Genomic DNA, 22,761 nt, shown 5'->3' with positions numbered 1-22,761 from the left:
ACTCTGTTCCTATCTTGTGTGCTGCCGCATGCAGGGTCCAAGGGTCAGGATGCACAGACGTCAAACTTAGGCTGCACTTTGAAAAATATCCTGACATGCACACACGTAAAAGGTCAAGGTAAAGCTGTGACCTGCAAAAACATGTTATGTAAATCAACATTTTGATTGCTATTGAATAATAGCGATCATGTTAGCCCTTGTGAATTAATTTCACAGAGGTTATTTCACTCACACATTCAAGAAAAACAAGAGCTCCCACAAACCCAGAGCATCTCCTAACTATAACGAATGTCAAAACAAAAACTATCACCTAAACCAATGGAAGCTGTACACTTCAGTTGTTTAACGTCAATCAAAGAACTCTCATACATCGTTACCACAAGTGTCTAGGAGGCAGGAGGGCAGTATTATGCTGATGTTGTGTTGTGCCTCTCCTACTGCACAGGTAGAGCCACTACTGCTGCACCCCCTGCTTGGCCCCTACCATCAGTACCACTTACCTCTATCTACAGCAGGCCCGGGAGCGGTCGAGAGGAAGGCTGCAGCACCGGCCCAACAGCGCCAACCCCACAGCCTGTTAGTCCGAGGCTGCCAGCTCAGAAGCGGTGGCCTCAGGGGCGTAAGAATGAGTTTAACATTGGGGGGGACACATATCGGAAACCTGACAGATCCGGTATAATTTTTAGGTGGGAAAAATGCGCCTGTCTCCGATATTGGAGGGGACACGTCCCCTCCGTCCCCCCCGGTTCCTACGCCCTTGGGTGGCCTATTTGTGTTTTTTACCACACAAGTTCCGGCTGCCAGGTCGATTATGAAATGAAAGGCCGGTAATTGAATTATGTGAAAATGAATATCAACGGAACAGTCTTGCCAACAGCTTTAGTTTCTATGCAAACATGCAAGCTCATCAGTCAGTCCGACTTAAAGTACATTTTAGCAATGCTTTCAATACTTATTCCATTCAATGTAATTTTAGATTGTAGTAATGAATTTTGTGTTTTTTCTGAAAGCGAACATGTAAAATACAAATATACATTATATTTTAAAAATAAACGTAAAAAGAGTGTGTATAGGTGTGACTCGTGATTGTTACCAATGCAATGTTTATTACATTATTGGTAACATCCCATTTATACAATATGTAAGCATTAAACTACACAAATTCTAACTGTTTTGCTGGATGGCATTTACAAAAGGCAACTTTCCTATTTGTATCACCAATTAAGTGATTTTTTTTTAAAACCTGTTAGGAATTGAGGTTGTGAGAAAAAGTGCTCAGGGCGTGGATCGAAAAGAATGTCGCCCAACGTGGGGCTCGAACCCACGACCCTGAGATTAAGAGTCTCATGCTCTACCGACTGAGCTAGCCGGGCATAAAGTTCCAGCGAAATGTTGTTTTAATTTCAACGTGATCTGTGTTATTGCTCACCCTTTAAGCCTGACCGTTGTTTGCTAAAGATAATATAGACCCACATATAGCTGTTAGTGTGAGTGGATCTGTATACAGAGTATGGCCTTGGCAGATGGGACATGTGCGCGTACAGCATGGTTGCGGTAGAAAAGAGAGCCTGCGGCTTTAAATGTTTGAACCATCTGAACGCGGCCACTTCGCGTCAGTCCGTCCCACAACTCAATGCGGCGAAAATGGCGGCGTTGTTGGAGCGGAGTTTCATAGAAATATGTGGATTTGAAAGAGAAGCGCTGCATAGGTTTCGAGAAATAACTGTAAACCTTGGTAAGAATTTGAGATACACGTTGCTGTGTATTCTCTCCCCCGGATCTAAAGGATATTAGGTATCAGATAAACAAGAAGGTGGAAACACATGCTAGCACACATGACATTGCTAACTCGCTAGCTGGTAGCAATACAACGAGGCCTCTGGTGTCATGATGTAAACAATGTAACGTTACATTAATACACGTGTGGTTCATCTTCGGTAGCCGTATCATAGAGTAGCTATTTGCTGATAAGCTGTATGTGTTCTTTGAAGAATCGAGCGGGAAAGTGTATGTGTAACGGTATACTATAACATTCTTACCGGCCAACATTGGTTTGCTATATGTCTGTAACGTGCACGGTGAAGTCGGATCCAGTATTGTAATGGAGAGTTTTGATTTCTTTAGGTGTGAGTGCACTCCCTGGTGGTATCAAATATCCAGACTGCGCCGGAGGTTTTCACTATGAGGAGAACGGAAAGCTGCTGTCCATCACAAGCAACAGGTTTATACACTGGTAAGTGTTGACCTCGCTTCTGCTTCTGCCCGACTCTGGTCCTAGCTTCAAACGCTTTACAGGTTTTGTCTGCAATCAGAAAAGGATTTCGCTCTAGATGGCATACTGTTGTAACCTTTGCTTGGGGTATGATTCTGAAAATAAAGTTTGTAGTTCCTGGTATATTAGAAACGTGCAGTTGTGCGACATGATGTCGTTTTACCCCCATGCCAGCAGCAGCATTGAAAAAGTATAAATAGTACGTTTTGAGTCATACTTCATGACTTCAATTCAGACTATTGCTTTAGCTTTAGTTAAGAGATACAACTCCATGAAACGCAGTGCTGAGCCTGTATTTTCTATGAGACTGAGAGATATGGGTCTTGTGAGACATGGAGTTCTGATCGGGAGCTGTGCGGACACCTATGCTCACTGGGGTCTTCTGCCATACAGGTCTGCATCCGGAGACACGGTGCAGCTGGTGGAGCAGTCCCTGGACACCAACCTGCTGAACAATGCCGTCCGCCTCAAGCTTGTCCACTGCTTAGTTCTTCCCGGGGGCGTGACCATCCAAGAAACCCTCAACAATGTGTTCATCCTCATCGTCACCAACCAGAGTGTTCATCGCCTGGTGCTGCCCCATCCCTCCCGCATGTACCGCAGCGTGAGTAACCCAGCAACCCATTGCATGATGGGAACAGAAAAGGAGGCTCTCTCAGGACAACTACATTTTGCGCTGTATGTTGTCCAAGAAATAATTGTGATGGACAATTTTAAAACTATATTTATGCCCCTGTTATTATGGCATAATAAAGCACTTTTCAAAAAGTGTGTGTGTGTGTGTGTGTCCGCCCGCCCGCCCAGCATCCTACCCATAAAGCAGGGTTAGGGATAAAAAAAAATCAGTCCGTCTGAAAGTAAATGTGGTGGTGTCCCGGGGTCTATGGTTAAGACTACTATCACGTGTCTGTATAAACACATGGATGAAAATAGTAAAGAACTATCGTAAATGGTTCTTCGGTCCCTCCCGTGCAGGAGATGGTGACGGATCTGCAGATGCAGTCGGTCTTCACAGACGTGGGCAAGCTGAGCCTGCAGGACCCAGCACACAGCGCCGTCATCCCCACGCCCGCAGGACAGACCACCGCTCCCTGCGCCTCCACCGCCTGGCTGAACCGGCAGGGCGAGGCCCACTACGCGCTGACCTCCCCGGCGGGAGGGATACTGGTCGTCACCCTGCCTCCGTGCGACACGCAGGGTGAGGTCTGGACACCCGGACGTGGCCCGTTGCATTCGGAAGAGACTAGATGCCCCGTGTGGATTTGACAGCGCCTGTCAGAGTCGTAGGCGGCAAGGGCCATCGTCATCACTTTTTCCCTCTCGTTACGGAACATATGGTCCGGCGGCCGCACCCGGGGAGTGGATGGGGGGGGGGGGGGGGGGTTCAGGTGCCTTTGCTGTAGGACACCTCATCCGCGGATGAGGTGTCCTACAGCAAAGGCACCTGAACCCCCCCCTCACCTACTCCGCGGCCGCGGTGAATGACGACGTAGGAGAGTGCTGCGCAACTCCTCCTCCGACTCCTTAACCAGTAGGCCACGGCTGCACCAGTGATGAGTGTCGATTCCCAGCCTCCTGATGAGTGTGTGTGTGTGTGTGTGTGTGTGTGTGTGTGTGTGTGTGTGTGTCCGGGTTGCAGGGGACATGACGCTGGTGGAGCTGAAGAGGAGCACAGTGATGCAGAGGCTGGCCGGCTGGATGCCCACAGCCATCCGCGGGGAGCAGGTCCCCGGGGAGCTGGCCCTCTGCCTGGCCGTCCGGGAGCTGGAGGACGACTCCTTCCTCTTTGCCCTCTGCCAGGATCATAAGCTCCGCATGTGGTCCCTAAGGGTAAGTCCGTCTCCCTTCCCTCCCCCTCCCTTTCTCGGGCCCGCGGTCGGACGTGGCTTACCCCTAGGGCTGGGCGATTAATCGAGTTTTGATCGCGATCTCGAGGTTGACGCCAAACGATCACGAAACTAATACAATCAAGTTTGAAATTGTGTTTGATTCTTTTATTCATTCACTCTTTTATAGAAAGCGCAGAACGGCTGGATACATATCTGTACATTATTTTAGAATTGAACATTTTCTTTTTGACCATTAAGCCGGTTTCACAGCACCGCGCGGCAACTCGCCGCCTCCGTTCGTTTCAATGAGGGAAGGGCGCCAGGGGGTTACAAAAGCGGCTGTTGACCAGGAAGCGGTTGCCGCCCACGTGAACGCGCACAGATTTCCCCGCTCTGCTTTCCCCGTGTTGAAACGTTCGTCGGCAGCCGCCCAGCGGCGGCGGCAGCAGCAGACGCTTTTGGAAACACCGCAGGCTGACCCCCCCGGCAGCGAGGCGGTTATCAGGGCGGTTGCCGCGCGGCGGTGAAAATACACCTTTTACGTGTATTTTTTTTTTAGGCCGAAATTCCAAAGTCCTCAGTTACAAATGCTTTTTTCGAAGACACGCGCTGAATGAATACGTCATGTTTTCAAACTCAAAAATAATCGTTTGAACAATCGTGATTTCGACATTGACCAAAACAACCACGATTCCGATATATATATATATGTATGTATGTATGTATGTATGTATGTATGTATGTATGTATGTATGTATGTATGTATTTATTTAAAAAAAAAAAAATTTCATAGTGAAGCAGCCCTACTAACCTCTGCCCTGCCCCGGCTCACAGGAGCAGTCCTGCCTGATGGAGACCGACATGCTGGAGTACATCCCAGCCTGTAAAGGCGGGCGGCGGGCGGCGGGCCAGAGCCACCGGCTGCGGCTGTCCTTCTCCTCCACCACAGGGCTATGTCTGGCCGTGTACCTGGCCGCCCCCCAGAGCGGGCAGTTCACCGTGCTCCAGCTGGTCGCCACCGACAACAACCGCTACAGCATGGACCACGTCTCCTCGCTCTTCTCCACGCAGGTCTCTTCATGATAGTGGGAATGCTGTGTCTCTGTTTGGGCGGGGACATTTGATTAAATACGCACGCATCGAGACAACACATTAAGCAACAGCTTCTTAATAGGAGCAGTAAAAGATGGATTTCATCTCAATTCTGGACGTTTGATCTAACAGAAGCCTAAATCCAGTCTGAAAAGTCTCTACAATGCATGTCCTGCGTTTTTTCTCTCCGCCTTGCTGTATTTCAGTCCGTCCTGAACTGCGCACCTGTCCTGAATTGCGCACCTGTCCTGAATTTCACTGCAACCACTAAACCCCTGCAACCTCTCTCTCTGTACAGGAGACTCTGGTGGACTTTGCACTCACGTCAACAGATATCTGGGGTGTCTGGGTGGATGATTCCAACAACACCATAGTCAAATACATCGACTACGAGCAGTAAGTAGCCTTTCCCTAAGGTCATACCTGTTCACCCTGGCGGCTTATTTCCTGTCATATGATCCACTTATTCCAAAACAAAGTGCCAATAATTATGCTCCTCACTTGCCTCACCTGCAAATGATTTGAAAACATTGTATCATGGAAGTAGGCTTGCCTGTCATTGTCTTTTCTCATCGTCTCTAATGGTCGCTTGCTTTCATCTTGCCAGTAACACAGCAGGCCAGTGGAACAAGGTCTTTGTCCAGCCCCCTCCAGAGGAAGAAGTCCAAATCGTAGCTGACCAGGACCCCCGGGTAAGACGGTTGTGAATGGTACCACAGTGTTCCCTGCCTACTCGGAACCACGTTTAGCATTTGCGATGATCGAATGAAATAACTTCTAGACGGCAAGTACACTTAACGATGTCAGGCAGACGATGTCGGAAGGACGAATGTAACACAGGACATTTTTTGGGTGGCCCGATGTTTAGGTTTTGAGTTATAATGCGTGATTACAGTTTATTTTATTGATTTAGGTTAAATGACTGCTATATAAATAAACGTTACTTACAATTAAGTTAACCAAAAAGTTCATTCATACATAATGTTGTTGGGCAGCACTTTTATTTTGTTTTAATGCTTGATTCCAGTTCCTATAGTCTAAAAAAAAATTCTTGTGATTTTGAGATTTCCCAGACTTATGTATTTTATTTTTCCACAGGAGACCTACTTGGATGTCCTCTTCTCTCCTCTACGCTTCACAGCCTCAGCCATAGTCAAAGCTCTGCAGGTGGGCTTCATATATAACCTTTCCCTATTCACACTTGCATCATGTCACCAACGGAGCAAGCTAATGAATACGGCCTTTCCTAATCCAGTATGCGGAACAGCGAGGGAACACGTCTCGTGTCTTTTTCCTGCTAAAATCCAACAGTGCACATTTACATCCACGTTTCATTGCGTTTATAGCATCGATTTCTGCGTAAACTGAGGCTCTGTCTGCATCGACACGACCCCATTGAATGAGCGGCTGCTGAAATGAGGAAACGCTCTCTCTACGGCTTTTGATTCAGGCTAAATGTGTGTGTCTCAGATCTACAGGAGAGGATCAGAGAGGAACGTGGACCTCCCCTGGGAAGCACTGAAGAGGGAGGTCACGTTGGCAGTGGAGAATGAGGTAACTTCAGTGCACGACTCTTGTACCTGTCAAATATAAATCGATCAACTAGGAAAAAGCAGAAGGTATGAAAACCGCAGCTCACCCCCCCCGCCCCCCCTCTCAGCTTCAGAGCAGCGTGACAGAGTTTGAGTTCTGCCAGGAGGAGTACCGGCAGCTACAGGTGGAGTTCTGGTCCAAGTTTTACGCCTGCTGCCTGCAGTACCAGGAGGCCCTGGCCCTGCCCCTGGGCCTCACTGTCAGCCCTCACACCTCCATGGTCTGCCTGCTCAAGAAGGTACGCTCTCTCACTCTCTCACTCTCTCTCTCTCTCACTCTCACTCTCTCTCTCTCTCACTCTCTCACTCTCTCTCTCTCTCTCGCTCTCTCTCTCTCACTCCCTCACTCACTCACTCACTCACTCACTCAATCACTCTAATGCGTGCCATGTCTGTTGTAATTGGGACTGTTCGATTAAGCGGTATTACACGAGAGGGTGTGCTTTAGTGATCGGCCGATATATCGTCTGTTTTTTTACGTGTATCGCATCGGCCATTTTGCATTGATTAACAGACGGTTCAATAAATGTTCCTTTTTTAAATTGAGACTTGTAACATTTGTTATCTTCATTGTGTCATTTTTATGATGTAAATCGAGGGAGCAAAAGCAGTATCTGCTCCGAATATCGGCTCACGAAAATCGGCAGCCCGTGTCGGTCATCGGCTAAGGCTGATGAAAAACAAATCGGTATCGGTCGATCCCTGGTGTGCTCTTCCATCCTCATTATTGGTGGGACAGTGATGAGGAGACGGGCGCTTGTGTCGAGCTCTGCGGGCGCCCTGCAGAGCTTTGTGTGATGGGTGCCGCTGACTTGCGTTGCAGGGTTTCGTGTCCTACCTGCTGCCCTGTTTTGCCGTGGATCACCTCTACCTGAGCTGTGACGAGTACCTGTTCTCGGAAGAGGAGACGGCCATAACGGACGGTAACCATGTTTTTAGTCACACAGTCACAGAAATTTGGTCAGGGCACACAGAATGCATCGGCGACACATGCATATAGATTTTACATAGATGCGCATAAAACACATGGCATCACCCTACTCTGAAACCAATTATAAAAAAAACCTTGTCTAGGCACCACACACACACACACACACACACACACACACACACACACACACACACACACACACGCACACAGTTGAATGAATGAAGTGTTGTATGCCTTGTGTGTGTGGTGCTGGCTCCCCACCCAGATCCAGAGGTTGGGAGAGACGTGCTCCAGCTGGTCCAATGTCTGCGCCTGGTGAGCGACTCGGTGTCGGGCGACATGGCGTACGAGATGGAGAAGGCTCTGGATCAACTGCAGTCACCAGAGAGGGCGGCGGAGCTCGTCCTGGAGAACATGCTGGCCAATGACAGGTCGGTACACTGACGTCAACGTGATCTATAAGAACATGGTGGCCAATGACAGGTCGGTACACTGACGTCAACGTGATCTATAAGAACATGGTGGCCAATGACAGGTCGGTACACTGACGTCAACGTGATCTATAAGAACATGGTGGCCAATGACAGGTCGGTACACTGACGTCAACGTGATCTATAAGAACATGGTGGCCAATGACAGGTCGGTACACTGACGTCAACGTGATCTATAAGAACATGGTGGCCAATGACAGGTCGGTACACTGACGTCAACGTGATCTATAAGAACATGGTGGCCAATGACCGGTCGGTACACTGAAGTCAACATGATCTATAAGAACATGGTGGCCAATCACTGTTCAGTACACTAACGTCAACATGATCTATAAGAACATGGTGGCCAATCACTGTTCAGTACACTGAAGTCAACATGATCTATTAGAACATGGTGGCCAATGACAGGTCGGTACACTGACGTCAACATGATCTATATGAACATGGTGGCCAATGACAGGTCGGTACACTGACGTCAACGTGATCTATAAGAACATGGTGGCCAATGACAGGTCGGTACACTGACGTCAACGTGATCTATAAGAACATGGTGGCCAATGACAGGTCGGTACACTGACGTCAACGTGATCTATAAGAACATGGTGGCCAATGACAGGTCGGTACACTGACGTCAACATGATCTATATGAACATGGTGGCCAATGACAGGTCGGTACACTGAAGTCAACATGATCTATAAGAACATGGTGGCCAATGACAGGTCGGTACACTGAAGTCAACATGATCTATAAGAACATGGTGGCCAATGACAGGTCGGTACACTGACGTCAACATGATCTATAAGAACATGGTGGCCAATGACAGGTCGGTACACTGAAGTCAACATGATCTATAAGAACATGGTGGCCAATGACAGGTCGGTACACTGACGTCAACATGATCTATAAGAACATGGTGGCCAATGACTGGTCAGTACAATGATATCAACTGGATCTTGATGAACATGCTAGCCAATCACTGTTCAGTACACTGACGTCAATAGGATGTATATGAACATGCTGGCCAATCACTGTTCAGTACACTGACGTCAATAGGATGTATATGAACATGCTGGCCAATCACTGTTCAGTACACTGACGTCAATAGGATGTATATGAACATGCTGGCCAATCACTGTTCAGTACACTGACGTCAATAGGATGTATATGAACATGCTGGCCAATCACTGGTCAGTACACTGACATCAACTCGATCTCTAAGAACATGTCGGACAATCACTGGTCAGTACACTGACATCAACTCGATCTCTAAGAACATGTCGGACAATCACTGGTCAAGACACTGACATCCAGATGATTTGTAACAGCAGGCCGGCCAATGAGGGGTCCGTGCGTAGTGACTCGTCCTTTAACAGTTTGCTGTGGTTCTTGGAAGTTGACTGCGAAAAGATGTTTCAAGAAGTCATGTTTTAATGAGATTTCGATGGAGAACCCAACCCCACTCTGGTTGTCGCACAATTTGGTTAGCATTATATGATAAGCGTCTCTAGATTAAACCTAATGCTATTGCATGCATAACTTCTTATTGGCTGATAGGAATACCTGGACAACTGCTGATAAAGCGTTGATGTGACATGCCTGTCCTCAGCGTATTGCGATTCAATTTAAAAGGCGTTTACACTGTTGGACTGCCTCTGCGTGAAAAACAACAAACAAATCCTGAAAGCATTTCTGTGCGAGCACGCTCGGGCGCTTCGGTTCTCCACTTTAAAGCTAACAACGTGTTCTGTGTTGACCCTCGTCTCCGCAGCGACAACGTCATCGAGGACATCCAGGACAAGCTCCAGGACGTCAGAAACCCGGTGGCAGCCATGATGGTCCTCCTCCGAGAGATGGACCTGGAGTCAGACGCAGAGCTCGGAAGGGAGGGGCCCCTGGCACCAGGTAGGGGCCCGGGGCGGTCGCCACTAGGGACATTGGGAACCTTGTCCCTGCCTCACCCTGCACATGCGGCTCCAAAGTGACTAGTAGGGATGGTTCTCTGTGTTTCCCCCAGGAAATGTCTTAGTCAGGGTGGTCCAGGAGCTGGGGGGGTTCGTGCCAATAGTCGTGCCAAAAACCTTTATGGCACGACTATTGTTGTGAACAGTATAACCAATGCATTATTTATCTTTATTTTTCGTACGTGATAGTAGTATGTTTTCTTTCTTTAATACATTGGTAGTCAAGGCCGGGCCCGACAGTGCTGGGGGAAACATTGGTTCTTGTTCCCCCGCTTGTAATGCTAATAATTGCATAAACTATTGACGCGTCCTTCGTCATCTCCAAACACAACACCTAGCCTGTTATACCCTCATATACCATAATACATTTTGGCTCCACATTGTGGAACACTTCACTGCCTTTTACCGTTGTATAGAGCTGCTTTTGTATAAAGATCGTCGCAACCTTTCGAGTTTGGTAAATTATTGTTCCCTGACTCAAATGGCACAGCGTGTAGCACCAAAGTGTGTAGAAAGGAATCATACATTTGCTCGCTCTAGTTTACAACTGGGACATTATCAACACGAAGATAATTCGGTATGCAAAAATGGTAACCAAATAATATGAAAAAACGAAATGATTTGAATATCTTGTAGTCCTACGTTTCCTGTTCCACAAACAAAACCTATGCCGTGACATCTGAGGACTGTGAATGTGTGTTCAGGCCAGAGTCTGCCGGTGCGCCTGGGACTGTCCCAGCTGTATGGCGGCAGCGCGGCCGTCATGGTGGCGTGCCAGGCCGTGTGCCAGATGGCCATGACCAGGGCTCTGTTCTGCAGAGACCTGCTCATCCTGCAGAAGCTCTACCTGCGCCTGGGCGACAACGTGAGCTCTACATGCATGCGGTCATGGGAACTAACAAACATTGAAATATATACACACACACTGACTGACTGACTGACTCTTTGTAACGATTACCTCACTGGTTTAAAGGTAAAGGCACAGTAATGTGAGGTTTACAAATAATGTTTTAATGTCTGAATGCAAAACCTACGACGGTTACCTTGGTTATCTGAATGAGGCATGCCCTTCATTTTTACATAAATAATGAGGAATCATTTGATGTACTTATTTTAATATATAGTCATTCATTCATTCATTATTGGTCAAGATTCAGGCGGTTAATGTTTAACATCCCTGATATATATTTTCCGTGTGTGTCCCAGGTTTTCCTGGGGGGAGGGGCTCAGTTACTCCAGCTCCAGCAGGACCTGATCCCCCGCAGCTCCCACCTGCTGTCCTCCTACCACCTGCTCAAGCACACCAGCCAGAGCCTCGCCTCCTCCGTCCCAGTGGACATCATGTAGGACACGCACTCACCACACAGCAAAGTTGCAAACTAACTGGCTGCGATTCATTCGTCTGTAAAGTCTGGCACAATCTACGAGGAAAGGTGTCTTGAAGGCAATGAGAACACTTAAAAAGGACATGCCTATTTGCCCCGGCTTGATCACTGCCAACGAAATAATTATGAATGATTTTCTAATAATTTTTGTCCACATCTGTGGAAAATTATCAATCACAAAAAATTTGTCCCCGTTTTGTACAGTTTAGGATTAAGCTCGGCTGCATCTGCTCTATTTTCACTAATTGGTTGGTCAGAATGAAAAGCTGCATACATTGATCACTGGATCTCAAGATCCAGTTTCGACACACTCAATATCGGATGCAGTGGTCTGGATATGTGACCTTTTGTCCTTCTGTGTTCCTGCCAGCGACGCGAACCTGCAGCATCTCTCTGTTCTGGAACTGTCCGACACCCCCGCTCTGAGCAGCAACAGATCAGGTCAGTGAACATTGTTTCTCGATAGTCCTGTTTTTTCCTAGCCTGGCTATTGCCAGACCAAGCTCAATCTACGATTGAGCTTGGTCTGGGAGGGCTGCTGTCATTTTCTTCAGCACAAGAGGCGTGATCGACGGGCTTAGTTCATCTGACTCTGTACGCAATTGGCTGCTTGTTGTCGCTTCCCTGTCGTCATTGTGTTAAACCAGCCAATAGCGCGCCAGGGGGAAAAGCCAGCTTGGTGATTGGCTTCCGGAAAAAGCGTATCGGAAGCAGAAAGAAATGTATTGCTCTTCTCCAGACCCTTCTGCAGGGTGAACTCAAATCGCCGGCAGAACGGGGGGGGGGGGGTACCCAGTCTTAATTTTTTCCACTTTGTGTTGAATGTTGTTTTGTTCCTCGGTATAAACACAACCCTCTCTTTGGCTTCCCTCCGTTCAGTGTTGAGTCCGCAGACGGTGGTGGAGCTCTTCTACCAGACGGTAGCCAGGAAGACCATCATCTCCCAGATCTACGGCCAGCAACAGAGCACCGCCCCCAGCAGTGCCTTGCTTCACTGGCCCCATATGGTCTCCAACGTGGTCCACCTGCTGGCCCAGCTCCTGTATCCTTCATTTACGCTTACCAGGCTGCCAGAACAGCACCTGATTTAGTTATTGGACAGGTGAAGTGCTGTCTGCTGTTTATTATTTAATTGCAGGGTTTACCATCCATGCTAGGCTACGCATAAACTCTCTGCTATTTTGTCCTTTTCCTCTATGCTGGAGGGATTGAATTGGGTTGCTGTTGTAATCCAGTTCATGTATTTATCAATTAAGGCTGTCAACTATGTAATGCAGCATTATCCCTAAAATACCCTTCCCCCCCCAAAAAACATTTAATTTTCATGCACAGTATTTCTCTTTGCTTTAAGCCCTGTGATTGGGACACCTACATGTAATTGATTGATGGTTAATCCTTAACAAGAAACTCCCAGTTGGCCCAGTAACCCTAGCTTCAGGTTCCCAGAATGTCTGATGGCTAACTGCCAGTATACCCAGCTACAGGTGGTTCTTACTAACTCTACACCCAATACATGCATCATATTATATTAACTAACTTACCCTTCAAAAAGGGTATTGACAAGAAATGACTTTTAGCAGTTTTATTCATTTTAATTAAATATTTATTATAAATCAATTATTTGCATAGTGGCTCTTAAAGTCTACATGCCTGGTCTTTTAACTCCTGCATCTCCCGGGTTGCGTTTTGTTTCCTCTGTCAGGAGTACGTGAGGTTGATTGGACCCTGGTGCCAGACGAATGTGGGTTCCTGTCGCTTCATGCTGGGACAGTGTTACCTGGCCAATGGAGAGGGGCAGAAGGTTGGCAAACACGACCGCAACAATCACTCGCACACCAATAGGATAGCTGCCTATTTTGGCTGTGTCGAAAAAGGTGTAGACACTGTAAATAATAATAGTAATAGTAATACATTCAAAATAATAATACAATAATAATACTACATTCAACTTTTAACTTTTTAAAAAACTAAAATTCGCTTAGCAGATTGAACACAGCATAGAATCACTTAATAATAACGTGTATAATTAAAAAGATAAAATAGGATAAAAATAGGTTGCTAAAAAGCTGAAACAGGTGACTCACAGTTTGCTGCCGTTCCATCCTCCAGGCCCTCACGTGCTTCCAAGAGGCGGCCAGTGAGGTGGAGAAGGAGGAGTTTCTGGTGCGACTGACGGGCAGCGATGAGGAAGAGGCGGCCACCACCCCCAGACTACAGTACTACAACAAGGTAGGGCAAAATCATAAGCACGACTATTTTGATTTATTTTGGTCAATGTTGAAATCACGATTATTCAAACAATTATTATTGAGTTTGAAAGCATAGTGTAGTGTTCAGCATGTCTCTACCAAGAAACACTTTGTAACTGAGAACTTTGAAATTTCGCCTTAAAAAAACAGTCAAATAGAAAATGTGATGTAATATCAAAAATAATGTAGGGATATGTATCCAGCTGTACTTTCTATAAAACATTAAATGAAAAAAAAAAAGTTTCAACTCGAATATATTCGTTTTGTTGTCGTTTGACGCTTAAATCGAAATCGCGATCAAAGTTCGATGATTGGCCCAGCCCTACAACAAGACACCGCCCTCTCCAGCCCCCACCCCCCGCTGTCACTCAGGATCAGATGCAGCAGGGCCTTTCACAGGAGGAAACATGTGGGCCGCTTCGAAACGCCACAAGCTCCTGTTACGACGTGAAGGAGACGTGGCCGCATGAATGGGTAAAAGAGGCACTGGGGATGCACCTTACCGTTTCTCTCTTGTTTTCTTTGGTCAGGTACTTCGGTTGTTGGAGGATGTTGGCCTTCCTGAGCTGGTGATCCACATGGCCACCCTGGCCATAACGGAGGCCGGCACTGACGTCAGGAGTGAGGTAGGCATTTGGGTGCATTCCATTCAACTTTCAGTCCTCTACTTGAGCTAAGGTTTTCACGTTTCCTTTTTGTGTTTAATAAGGAAGTGGCAGGCATCATCATCATTATTGTTGTGACTGATGTTATTCCCCTGGTGGCCTGCAGGCGGCACTGCGGACACGCATCTTCAAACACCACCTGGATCTGAGCCACAACAGCCAGGCCTACGAAGCCCTCACACAGAACCCTGACTCCAGCAGGTAAAATGCACCCGCACACAGGAGAGTGTGTGTGTGTGTGTGTGTGTGTGTGTGTGTGTGTGTGTGTGTGTGTGTGTGTGTACTAAGCGGTCCTCTGCTGTGGTCGTGTCCTGGCAGGAGGCTGGACTGTCTCCGTCAGCTGGTGGTGGTTCTCTGTGAGCGTTCCCAGCTCCAGGCCCTGGTCCAGTTCTCCTACGTCGGCCTGCATGATGAAGTGAGTCCAGAACGCCGCTACCATGTCCTTTTGTTATAGTCCTCATAGTGGTCGACCGATATATCGGCCGGCCGATATTTGCGGTTTTTTTACATGTCGCATTCCGACAAATTTGTTTCCGCAGATTTGTATTTTTTTATCTTTTTTCTTGGCATGATATACAGACAGTTCAATAAATGTTCCTTTTTTAAATTGAGACTTGTAAACATTCGTTATCATCCTTGTGTAATTTTTATGCTGTAAATTGAGGGAGCAAAAGCAGTATCTGCTCCGAATGTCGGCTCAAGAGCATGAAAAGAAATCGGTATCGGCCCTAAGAAATCCATACGGGTCGATCCCTAGTTCCTCACAGTACCACCGAGTGGTCTCTTATACCGTGACCTGTGTGATGCGCTTCCCCAGGTGGTGAGCATCATCGAGTCTCGGGCGAGAGCCGTGGACCTCCTGGCCCACAACTACTATGAGCTGCTGTACGCCTTTCACATCCACCGCCACAACTACCGGAAAGGTACTCCTCCCCTCAGTCCGCCAGCCTCCACCCACGGAGTCAGCCTCCACCCACGGAGTCAGCCTCCACCCACGGAGTCAGCCTCCACCCACTGAGTCAGCCTCCACCCACTGAGTCAGCCTCCACCCCTCAGTCCGCCAGCCTCCACCCACTGAGTCAGCCTCCACCCACTGAGTCAGCCTCCACCCACTGAGCCAGCCTCCACCCACTGAGCCAGCCTCCACCCACTGAGTCAGCCTCCACCCACTGAGTCAGCCTCCACCCACTGAGTCAGCCTCCACCCCTCAGTCCGCCAGCCTCCACCCACGGAGTCAGCCTCCATCCACGGAGTCAGCCTCCACCCACTGAGTCAGCCTCCACCCCTCAGTCTGCCTCCACCCCTCAGTCCGCCAGCCTCCACCCACGGAGTCAGCCTCCATCCACGGAGTCAGCCTCCACCCACTGAGTCAGCCTCCACCCCTCAGTCCGCCAGCCTCCACCCACTGAGTCAGCCTCCACCCACTGAGTCAGCCTCCACCCCTCAGTCCGCCTCCACCCCTCAGTCCGCCAGCCTCCACCCACGGAGTCAGCCTCCACCCACGGAGTCAGCCTCCACCCACGGAGTCAGCCTCCACCCACTGAGTCAGCCTCCACCCCTCAGTCCGCCAGCCTCCACCCACTGAGTCAGCCTCCACCCACTGAGCCAGCCTCCACCCACTGAGCCAGCCTCCACCCACGGAGTCAGCCTCCACCCACGGAGTCAGCCTCCACCCACTGAGCCAGCCTCCACCCACTGAGCCAGCCTCCACCCACTGAGCCAGCCTCCACCCACTGAGCCAGCCTCCACCCACTGAGTCAGCCTCCACCCCTCAGTCCGCCTCCACCCACTGAGTCAGCCTCCACCCACTGAGTCAGCCTCCACCCCTCAGTCCGCCAGCCTCCACCCACGGAGTCAGCCTCCATCCACGGAGTCAGCCTCCACCCACTGAGTCAGCCTCCACCCACTGAGTCAGCCTCCACCCACTGAGTCAGCCTCCACCCCTCAGTCCGCCAGCCTCCACCCACGGAGTCTCGGTCAACGCTGGGGTTCAAATCCCTACCTTGTTTTTCTCAGTACATACTAATCATGAACCGTGTGTGTGTGTCTCTGTGTGTGTGTGCGTCTCTGTGTGTGTGTGTGTGTGTGTGTGTGTGTGTGTGTGTGTGTGCGCGCCAGCGGGGACGGTGATGTTTGAGTACGGCATGCGCCTGGGCCGGGAGGTCCGGACCCAGCGGGGGCTGCAGAAGCAGGTCAACTGCTACCTGGCCGCCCTCAACTGCCTGCGCCTCATCAGGCCCAAGTACGCCTGGATCGTCCAGCCCTGCACCGCGGCAGAGGTAGGCCATACGTCTTTAGTACGTGCCACGCGTGAACCTCCTAAGATGGCGCGATTTCATCTGTCTCGGGATATTGGGCAATGTCCCGATATCAAGGTCTCATCACGCTAATAAAAACAAATAAATACCGGCAAAAAGTGTTATCTTGTTTATTTTTGGAGTGTTCACGTGTAGTGTATACTGAAACGATCATTCACCTCGGGCTCAGTGGGGAGTAGCCTGGCTTAGCATGGCTTATTCACTTAGCCTTGGGCGACTAATTGTTCAATATCCAGGTGAATAGATGAGCTGTGTCTTGTGTGTTTAGTAAGCGGCGCTCTGTCTTTGCTCCTGCAGTGCGAGCGGCCCGGGGCTTCCCCCAAGAGGACGTACGACGGGGAGTTTGCCGCGGAGCCAGGTTAGTCCAGGTCTTCCCCACTCACCTGTAGGATGTGGTGTCTTGAAGCGCGTTTCTCTGCCTCTTGAAGCCTGTGACGGTTTCCTCTCTTTGGCTGGCAGGGCGATGGGAGCGGGGGCCGTATAGGGGTTATGTTATGGCACATGTTTCAGAGGGGTCCACTTTTTTTTGCCATAGTTCATTCATTCATTGATGTATTTTCTCTTCTAATCCGGAAAAACAACTTTCAGCAGCACTTGAGGATGGAATCTGAATTAGAAGTAGGCCTGTAGGGGTTCTCCATGTGAAAAAGGTTACGATGGAATGGGAAGTTGTTCTCTGATTGGATCAACCCCCTCCCCCAGTGAAGCGACAGGTGGACATCCTGGAGCTGAAGGACCTGGAGAAGGAGTATAACCTGGCCCGCAGTCGGCTAACACTGGCACAGCACCACCCGTCTTCCGCCGGCATCGCAGGTACCGCGTGTGTGTGTGTGTGTGTGTGTGTGTGTGTGTGTGTGTGTGTGTGTGTGTGTGTGTGTGTGTGTGTGTGTGTGTGTGTGTGTGTGTGTGTGTGTGTGTGTGTGTGTGTGTGTGTGTGTGTGTGTGTGTGTGTTTGTGTGTGTGTGGATTAAGGCCTAGGTCCAGGCCTTCCAGTTGAGCTGGGAGAAGAATACAATTTTTAATCGTAATTCCAATACATGGTTTTAGGATGATTGTTTAAAAATATTTTTTTATCATTTTTTTTGTCGAAAGAAAATAAGTTAAATATCAACATGGCAGCATGCGCTGAAAAAAGTGAGTGTGTAGAGTTTGGCTAAAGTCTGTGGCAACCAAAAGCGGCAGCACAACACATTTATTCCAACATCTTAAACTGAGGCACGCAGCAGAGTGGGAGATGTGTTATTTATTTTGCTTTTGTTGTTCGTTGCTATTCTTCAAATAAAATCCAAACTTAAAAAATATATATATTTGTCGTATAGAAAAATGATCGGTTTTAAAATCGATAATCGGTTTTGGTTAGAAAAAAATCAGGAGATTTTATTTTTAGGCAAAATTGCCCAGCCCTACTTCCAGTTGAAATGTGGTTAACCTAGCTCGTGACATTCGGGTTAACTTGTGTCTCTTGCCTGGTGTAGGAAGCGCGTCTGCAGTGGAGATGGTTGCTCTGCTGGTCCAAGCAGGCCTGTTTGACTCTGCTCTGTCACTCTGCCAGACCTTCAAACTCTCCCTCACACCCATCTTTGAGGGCTTGGCCTTCAAGTAAGCTGCTCCTACCTCTGTGATGCTTGTACTCTGTACGGTACTCACTGCTATAATGGCGAATGCTGACTTACTATAGTTCTTAAATGTGGCCACCCTGTCAATCTTCAACTTTCTTAATTTGGGATGTTCAAGTTTTTCCATGCCTGTATGAAGTTGTCAACTTGACTCACTGTGATGAAGTCCGTAGAGACCGTTACTGGGATGAAAAAGCTACACAAATGTACTGGAAATTCTTGGGAGAGCTGGACTGGTTTGCTGGACTGAGTGTGGAACCACACATTGACGTCAGGGCAGTTCGTCTGGCTGTAATTGGTGGTTTTGGCTCATTAGGCCTGCCAGCATCGGTCCAGAAAGGTCCAACATCAGGCCGTTAACGGGCTGTTTTTGTTTGTTTTTGTCCAGATGCATCAAGCTGCAGTACGGTGGCGAGGACAGCCAGAATGAAGCGTGGAGCTGGCTGGCGGCCAACCAGCTCTCCACCATCATCAACACCAAGGAATCTAGGTGGGCATGTGCCTCTTTTCAGCCAACCCACGCTGACTCACTGTGGGTCAGCTAAAACGCACTGGCACCGATTACCAATACGCTCCTCAAACACAAAATTGCGAGGAGATAATTGTTCTTTGCCGACACCGCCTGGTGTTTTTACCCAAGTAAAGTCGGAAAGTTTGGTTCCTATACCATGTGGAGAAATACTTTGCTACCGAGCAGCAGTACATGATGCCTGCACGCGTTGACCGCGTTCCCTCTGGTCCGCAGCGCCACAGACGAGGCCTGGCGGCTCCTGGCCTCCTACCTGGAGAGACACGCCTCCCCCAGTGCCCAGCACCACCGGGACGTCATCAACAAGCTGCTGGTCCACCGCCTGCCCCTGCCTGATTGGCTGATCAACGCTTACAAGGTAAAGAAAAAAAATCGAGGGAGCTTGTTTAATTGTATGTCTGTGTTTAATGTTAGCTTATAGTGTAAATGTATTCTATCAGTGCCTGTAACTATAGGCGCAGATCATAGATGGTATATCAAATGGATGTAGCATCCGGGCAGACCTCAGTTATTCCAACTGCATCCAATTCTCTTGGTTTATGCGCGTCGCCATCTTAGTTTGACTCGTCATAGTTTGACTCCGCCTCATTTCCTTTAAAAAAGGGCATTGATCTCCCGCCCCCCATCGTTCGGGGGCGGGAGATACGCCCATCTAGGTGACGTACAGAGTGAGAGTCAGCGGCTAGCTGTCACTCAAGAGGCCGCGACCCTAATTATTCATACATTTTAACCTCCGATAAAATAAAAACTAGCCTCCTAAAAAAGAATTCACCCCCCTCGGTGTTGTCATGGAGATATGAACTAAACATACTGACTAGAATGGTGTTTTGGACCAGGCTGTAAATAGGTTGAATAAGACTGTTTAACATGTGAGCCAACGAAGAACTGCTCCCTTTTGGTACCGCCTCGTAGTGGCCACCCGGTGCTACTGCAATGTTTGTCACTTCCGCGTTGGATGCTGGTATATCTCGCTGTGGTTGGGGCTTGGCGCAGATGCATGTGTATTATCTACACTCAACGGCGGTTGTTTTTTGTGTGGGCATGACGGTGGGCAGAAGCATTGTCGTTTCGATTGTTACAGATGCAATAACTTTGACTTTGACTGTCCACATTGTTTTCCCAGGGAGTGGATGCAGCCTCTTTGCTCCGACTCTACCTGAGATACGACCTGCTGGCAGAGGCGGCGGAGCTGGTGTTGGAGTACGTGGACGCTCTTCTCGGGAAAGGTCACCAGTACTTTGGCATCGAGGTAATCCACCAGGATTGTGGGCGAGATGCATGCACAGATCACTGCCTCCAGTTAGCTTCCAGATGGTTTGAAAAAACAAATATGAAGTGAAATAAGGTGAAAAGCTCGCTGATCAGAGCCGTCATTTTCTGCCATCAAACTTAATCTGAGCCCCTACAGATTAGCTCCTCCCCTAACTCTGAGCCCCTACAGATTAGCACCTCCCCTAACTCCGAGCCCCTACAGATTAGCACCTAACTACCCCTCTTCATTTACCTCTATACCCTATAAATGAGCCCCAAGCATAACTAGGGCCCTTACAGTTAAGCGGCATCCTTACATAATCTGCAGAATAGCTCAGAGCATAACTAGGTATTCCTTAGGGGTTTGCTTTCAATGGGTCTAAAGAACCATTTAGATGTTTTATTTATCTTCCATTCAGATGCCTCTATCAGCCACGGCTCCGTTGGTGTGGCTGCCTTACACAGCGATTGACCAGCTGCTGCAGGCTCTCGGGGAGAGCCAGATCAACGCCTCCGTAAGTTTATTTAAACCCTTTGCTCTTTGCACTTTACCGACCACAACATGTTGCCGTTTCGGCAAAACCCGGCAATATCTGAAATGTCTGCACCATTACAGTGTACACTATGTTGGCTGAAATCACTGCACCGAAAGCAATATATTGTTCTTTCTTTTTGACATATGTACTTCTCTGTAGGTCGCTTTAGACGAAGGCGTCTGCTCAACGACCTAAATGTCAATGAACCAATCATCAGTGGCAGATCCAGCTTTACCGTACCACTCTAATGATTCCTTCTCATCTGTTTTAGATGTGCAACAAACTGCAGGAGAAGCTAGACCACTATCACAAAGTACTGGACCAAAGCACGAGAAGAAGGATAGCCCAGTAATGTCTCTGGAGTCTCCATGTGGAGCTTCCCCTCGTGTTGACTCAGCTAGTACATCACACGTACGGTGCCCAAGCCATCCTCTGCACCAAAACAAAATGGACACGTTTGTTTTTCCTGCTCACTTAACAAAAAAAAGACTGGATTTCATAACTTGTGGTTAAAAACTGAATGAGCTCAGGTGTTGTATCAACAGAGGGGCTGGAGACATCCCAGTGTCTAGGTCTTATTGTAAATACTGTCTGATGCACCTCAAAGGTTGCCTTTATGTTGTATGATTGCTTAGGTTTTTTATATATACATATAAAGAAGTTTGTTGTTATAATTGTTTTGTAAGCTGCCTTGATCTTTTTCTATCAGGGTTATAAATTGTCAAAAAATGCAAATAAAGTGTGCTTGAAAGTCTTCGGTCATGGAATATTTCTTAGAACAACCCCTTCATATTCTTGCAAAGCTTAAAATAACTTTTGGTGATATTTATTTAGTTGCTGTCTTCTTGTCACAAGGTTATGGAAATAAGGCCTCGGCTGAGCTGAGAGGGTAATATAATAAACACACAACCCATAATAATACATTGAAGTTTATGTCAGCAACTCTCCCGTCTTCACTCCCTGACCAACCTAGCTGAGAGATTTGAGACAAAGCCAGTCTGAGGGGAAACTATTCAAATATTATGTAATAAGTAAATCATTGAACATTCAAGTGCCCCAGCTGAATCATCCTTCTGTTAAAATGAACAATTTTGAACTTTAGCAGCTTAAAAAGCTCCCCTCCCACTCACCACAATGGTTGACAACTTCTACAAATATTTAAATCCAGTTGTAAACATAACCAAGTCGGAACTGCAAATTCTATTCCGTATACAACCAGCTGGCTGGCACATAAGCATAAATATAATGAAGTAGTCGCCTGTAGTGCTTGTGATCATGTCTTGCCCGATGAAAGAGAGGTAGGCTCCAATCTGGTTGGGTTACAGGTCATTAAGTTTATAACTCCATGTGGTGGGCGTGTGTGTCAGGCACTTCAATGAGTACCATCATTTATGTAACTGGAAAGCATTTGATAATTGTCATTTCAATTTCTAAGGCTACTGCACTGTTTTTGTAGCTTCAACTTTATTGTATTCAGATTGTTCTAAGCCTTCCTTGGTTCTCCTTTAAATACTACAGGAAGTGTTTGCATCATGCTTAACATCTTTCCTAACGCATCCCTTTTTATTGTGTCCTAATGTAAGTGTTCTGTCCAGTTGACTTTGCATTCAGCTGCGAAGAGGAGTCCTTATAGCTGTGCTTTATCCTATTTGAAAGAAAATGTTAGTTTGAGCAGTCGAAAAACCTCTCCAGCTCAACATTTGACAAGTTCTACAAATATTTACATCCCGTTGTAAACAGATGTATAACCGAGTGGGAACTACAAATTCTATTCTGGTTACATACCGTTGGCCGGTAAAGAAGCATGAATATCATAATGAAGTAGTCTCCCACCACGCTCCACCTCAAGACCCAACCCATTTGGCATTCACTAGGCCGGGGATGCTTCGCTGGGTCAATTAAAATGAAGGGTTGGGAATTAACATACCCTAACACCGCCACGCCTTAATGAAAGCATCATCTCTGTATTCATTTAACTATTCCCAGTTGCACGAGGAAACCATTCTAGTGTTAGTCCCAAAATACGCCTGGTTGAATTAGACG

At 47.8% G+C, this 22,761-nt stretch overlaps 1 protein-coding gene across 1 annotated transcript; it reads left to right on the top strand.

Moving 5' to 3' along the window:
- The first annotated feature begins 1,629 nt into the window (after positions 1 to 1,629).
- On the top strand, positions 1,630 to 21,472 carry nup160 (nucleoporin 160). The gene is made up of 34 exons (XM_079744127.1): positions 1,630 to 1,735; positions 2,125 to 2,233; positions 2,666 to 2,876; positions 3,248 to 3,470; positions 3,912 to 4,102; positions 4,936 to 5,172; positions 5,492 to 5,589; positions 5,801 to 5,885; positions 6,292 to 6,360; positions 6,664 to 6,747; positions 6,854 to 7,024; positions 7,609 to 7,708; positions 7,982 to 8,147; positions 9,977 to 10,110; positions 10,874 to 11,034; positions 11,376 to 11,512; positions 11,925 to 11,995; positions 12,434 to 12,596; positions 12,969 to 13,038; positions 13,257 to 13,355; positions 13,664 to 13,783; positions 14,334 to 14,429; positions 14,575 to 14,669; positions 14,787 to 14,883; positions 15,286 to 15,391; positions 16,587 to 16,747; positions 17,084 to 17,144; positions 17,489 to 17,599; positions 18,262 to 18,385; positions 18,791 to 18,892; positions 19,148 to 19,289; positions 20,055 to 20,180; positions 20,602 to 20,697; positions 20,990 to 21,472. Exons 1-34 carry the CDS (start codon positions 1,645 to 1,647, stop codon positions 21,068 to 21,070), a joined length of 4,188 nt encoding a protein of 1,395 aa, XP_079600253.1. The 5' UTR covers positions 1,630 to 1,644; the 3' UTR covers positions 21,071 to 21,472.
- The last annotated feature ends 1,289 nt before the right edge of the window (positions 21,473 to 22,761 follow it).

The sequence above is a fragment of the Pollachius pollachius genome (genome assembly GCF_949987615.1).
Source record: "Pollachius pollachius genome assembly, chromosome: 9".
Classification (NCBI taxonomy): Eukaryota; Metazoa; Chordata; class Actinopteri; order Gadiformes; family Gadidae; genus Pollachius; species Pollachius pollachius.
This window is presented reverse-complemented; position numbering and strand designations above follow the sequence as displayed.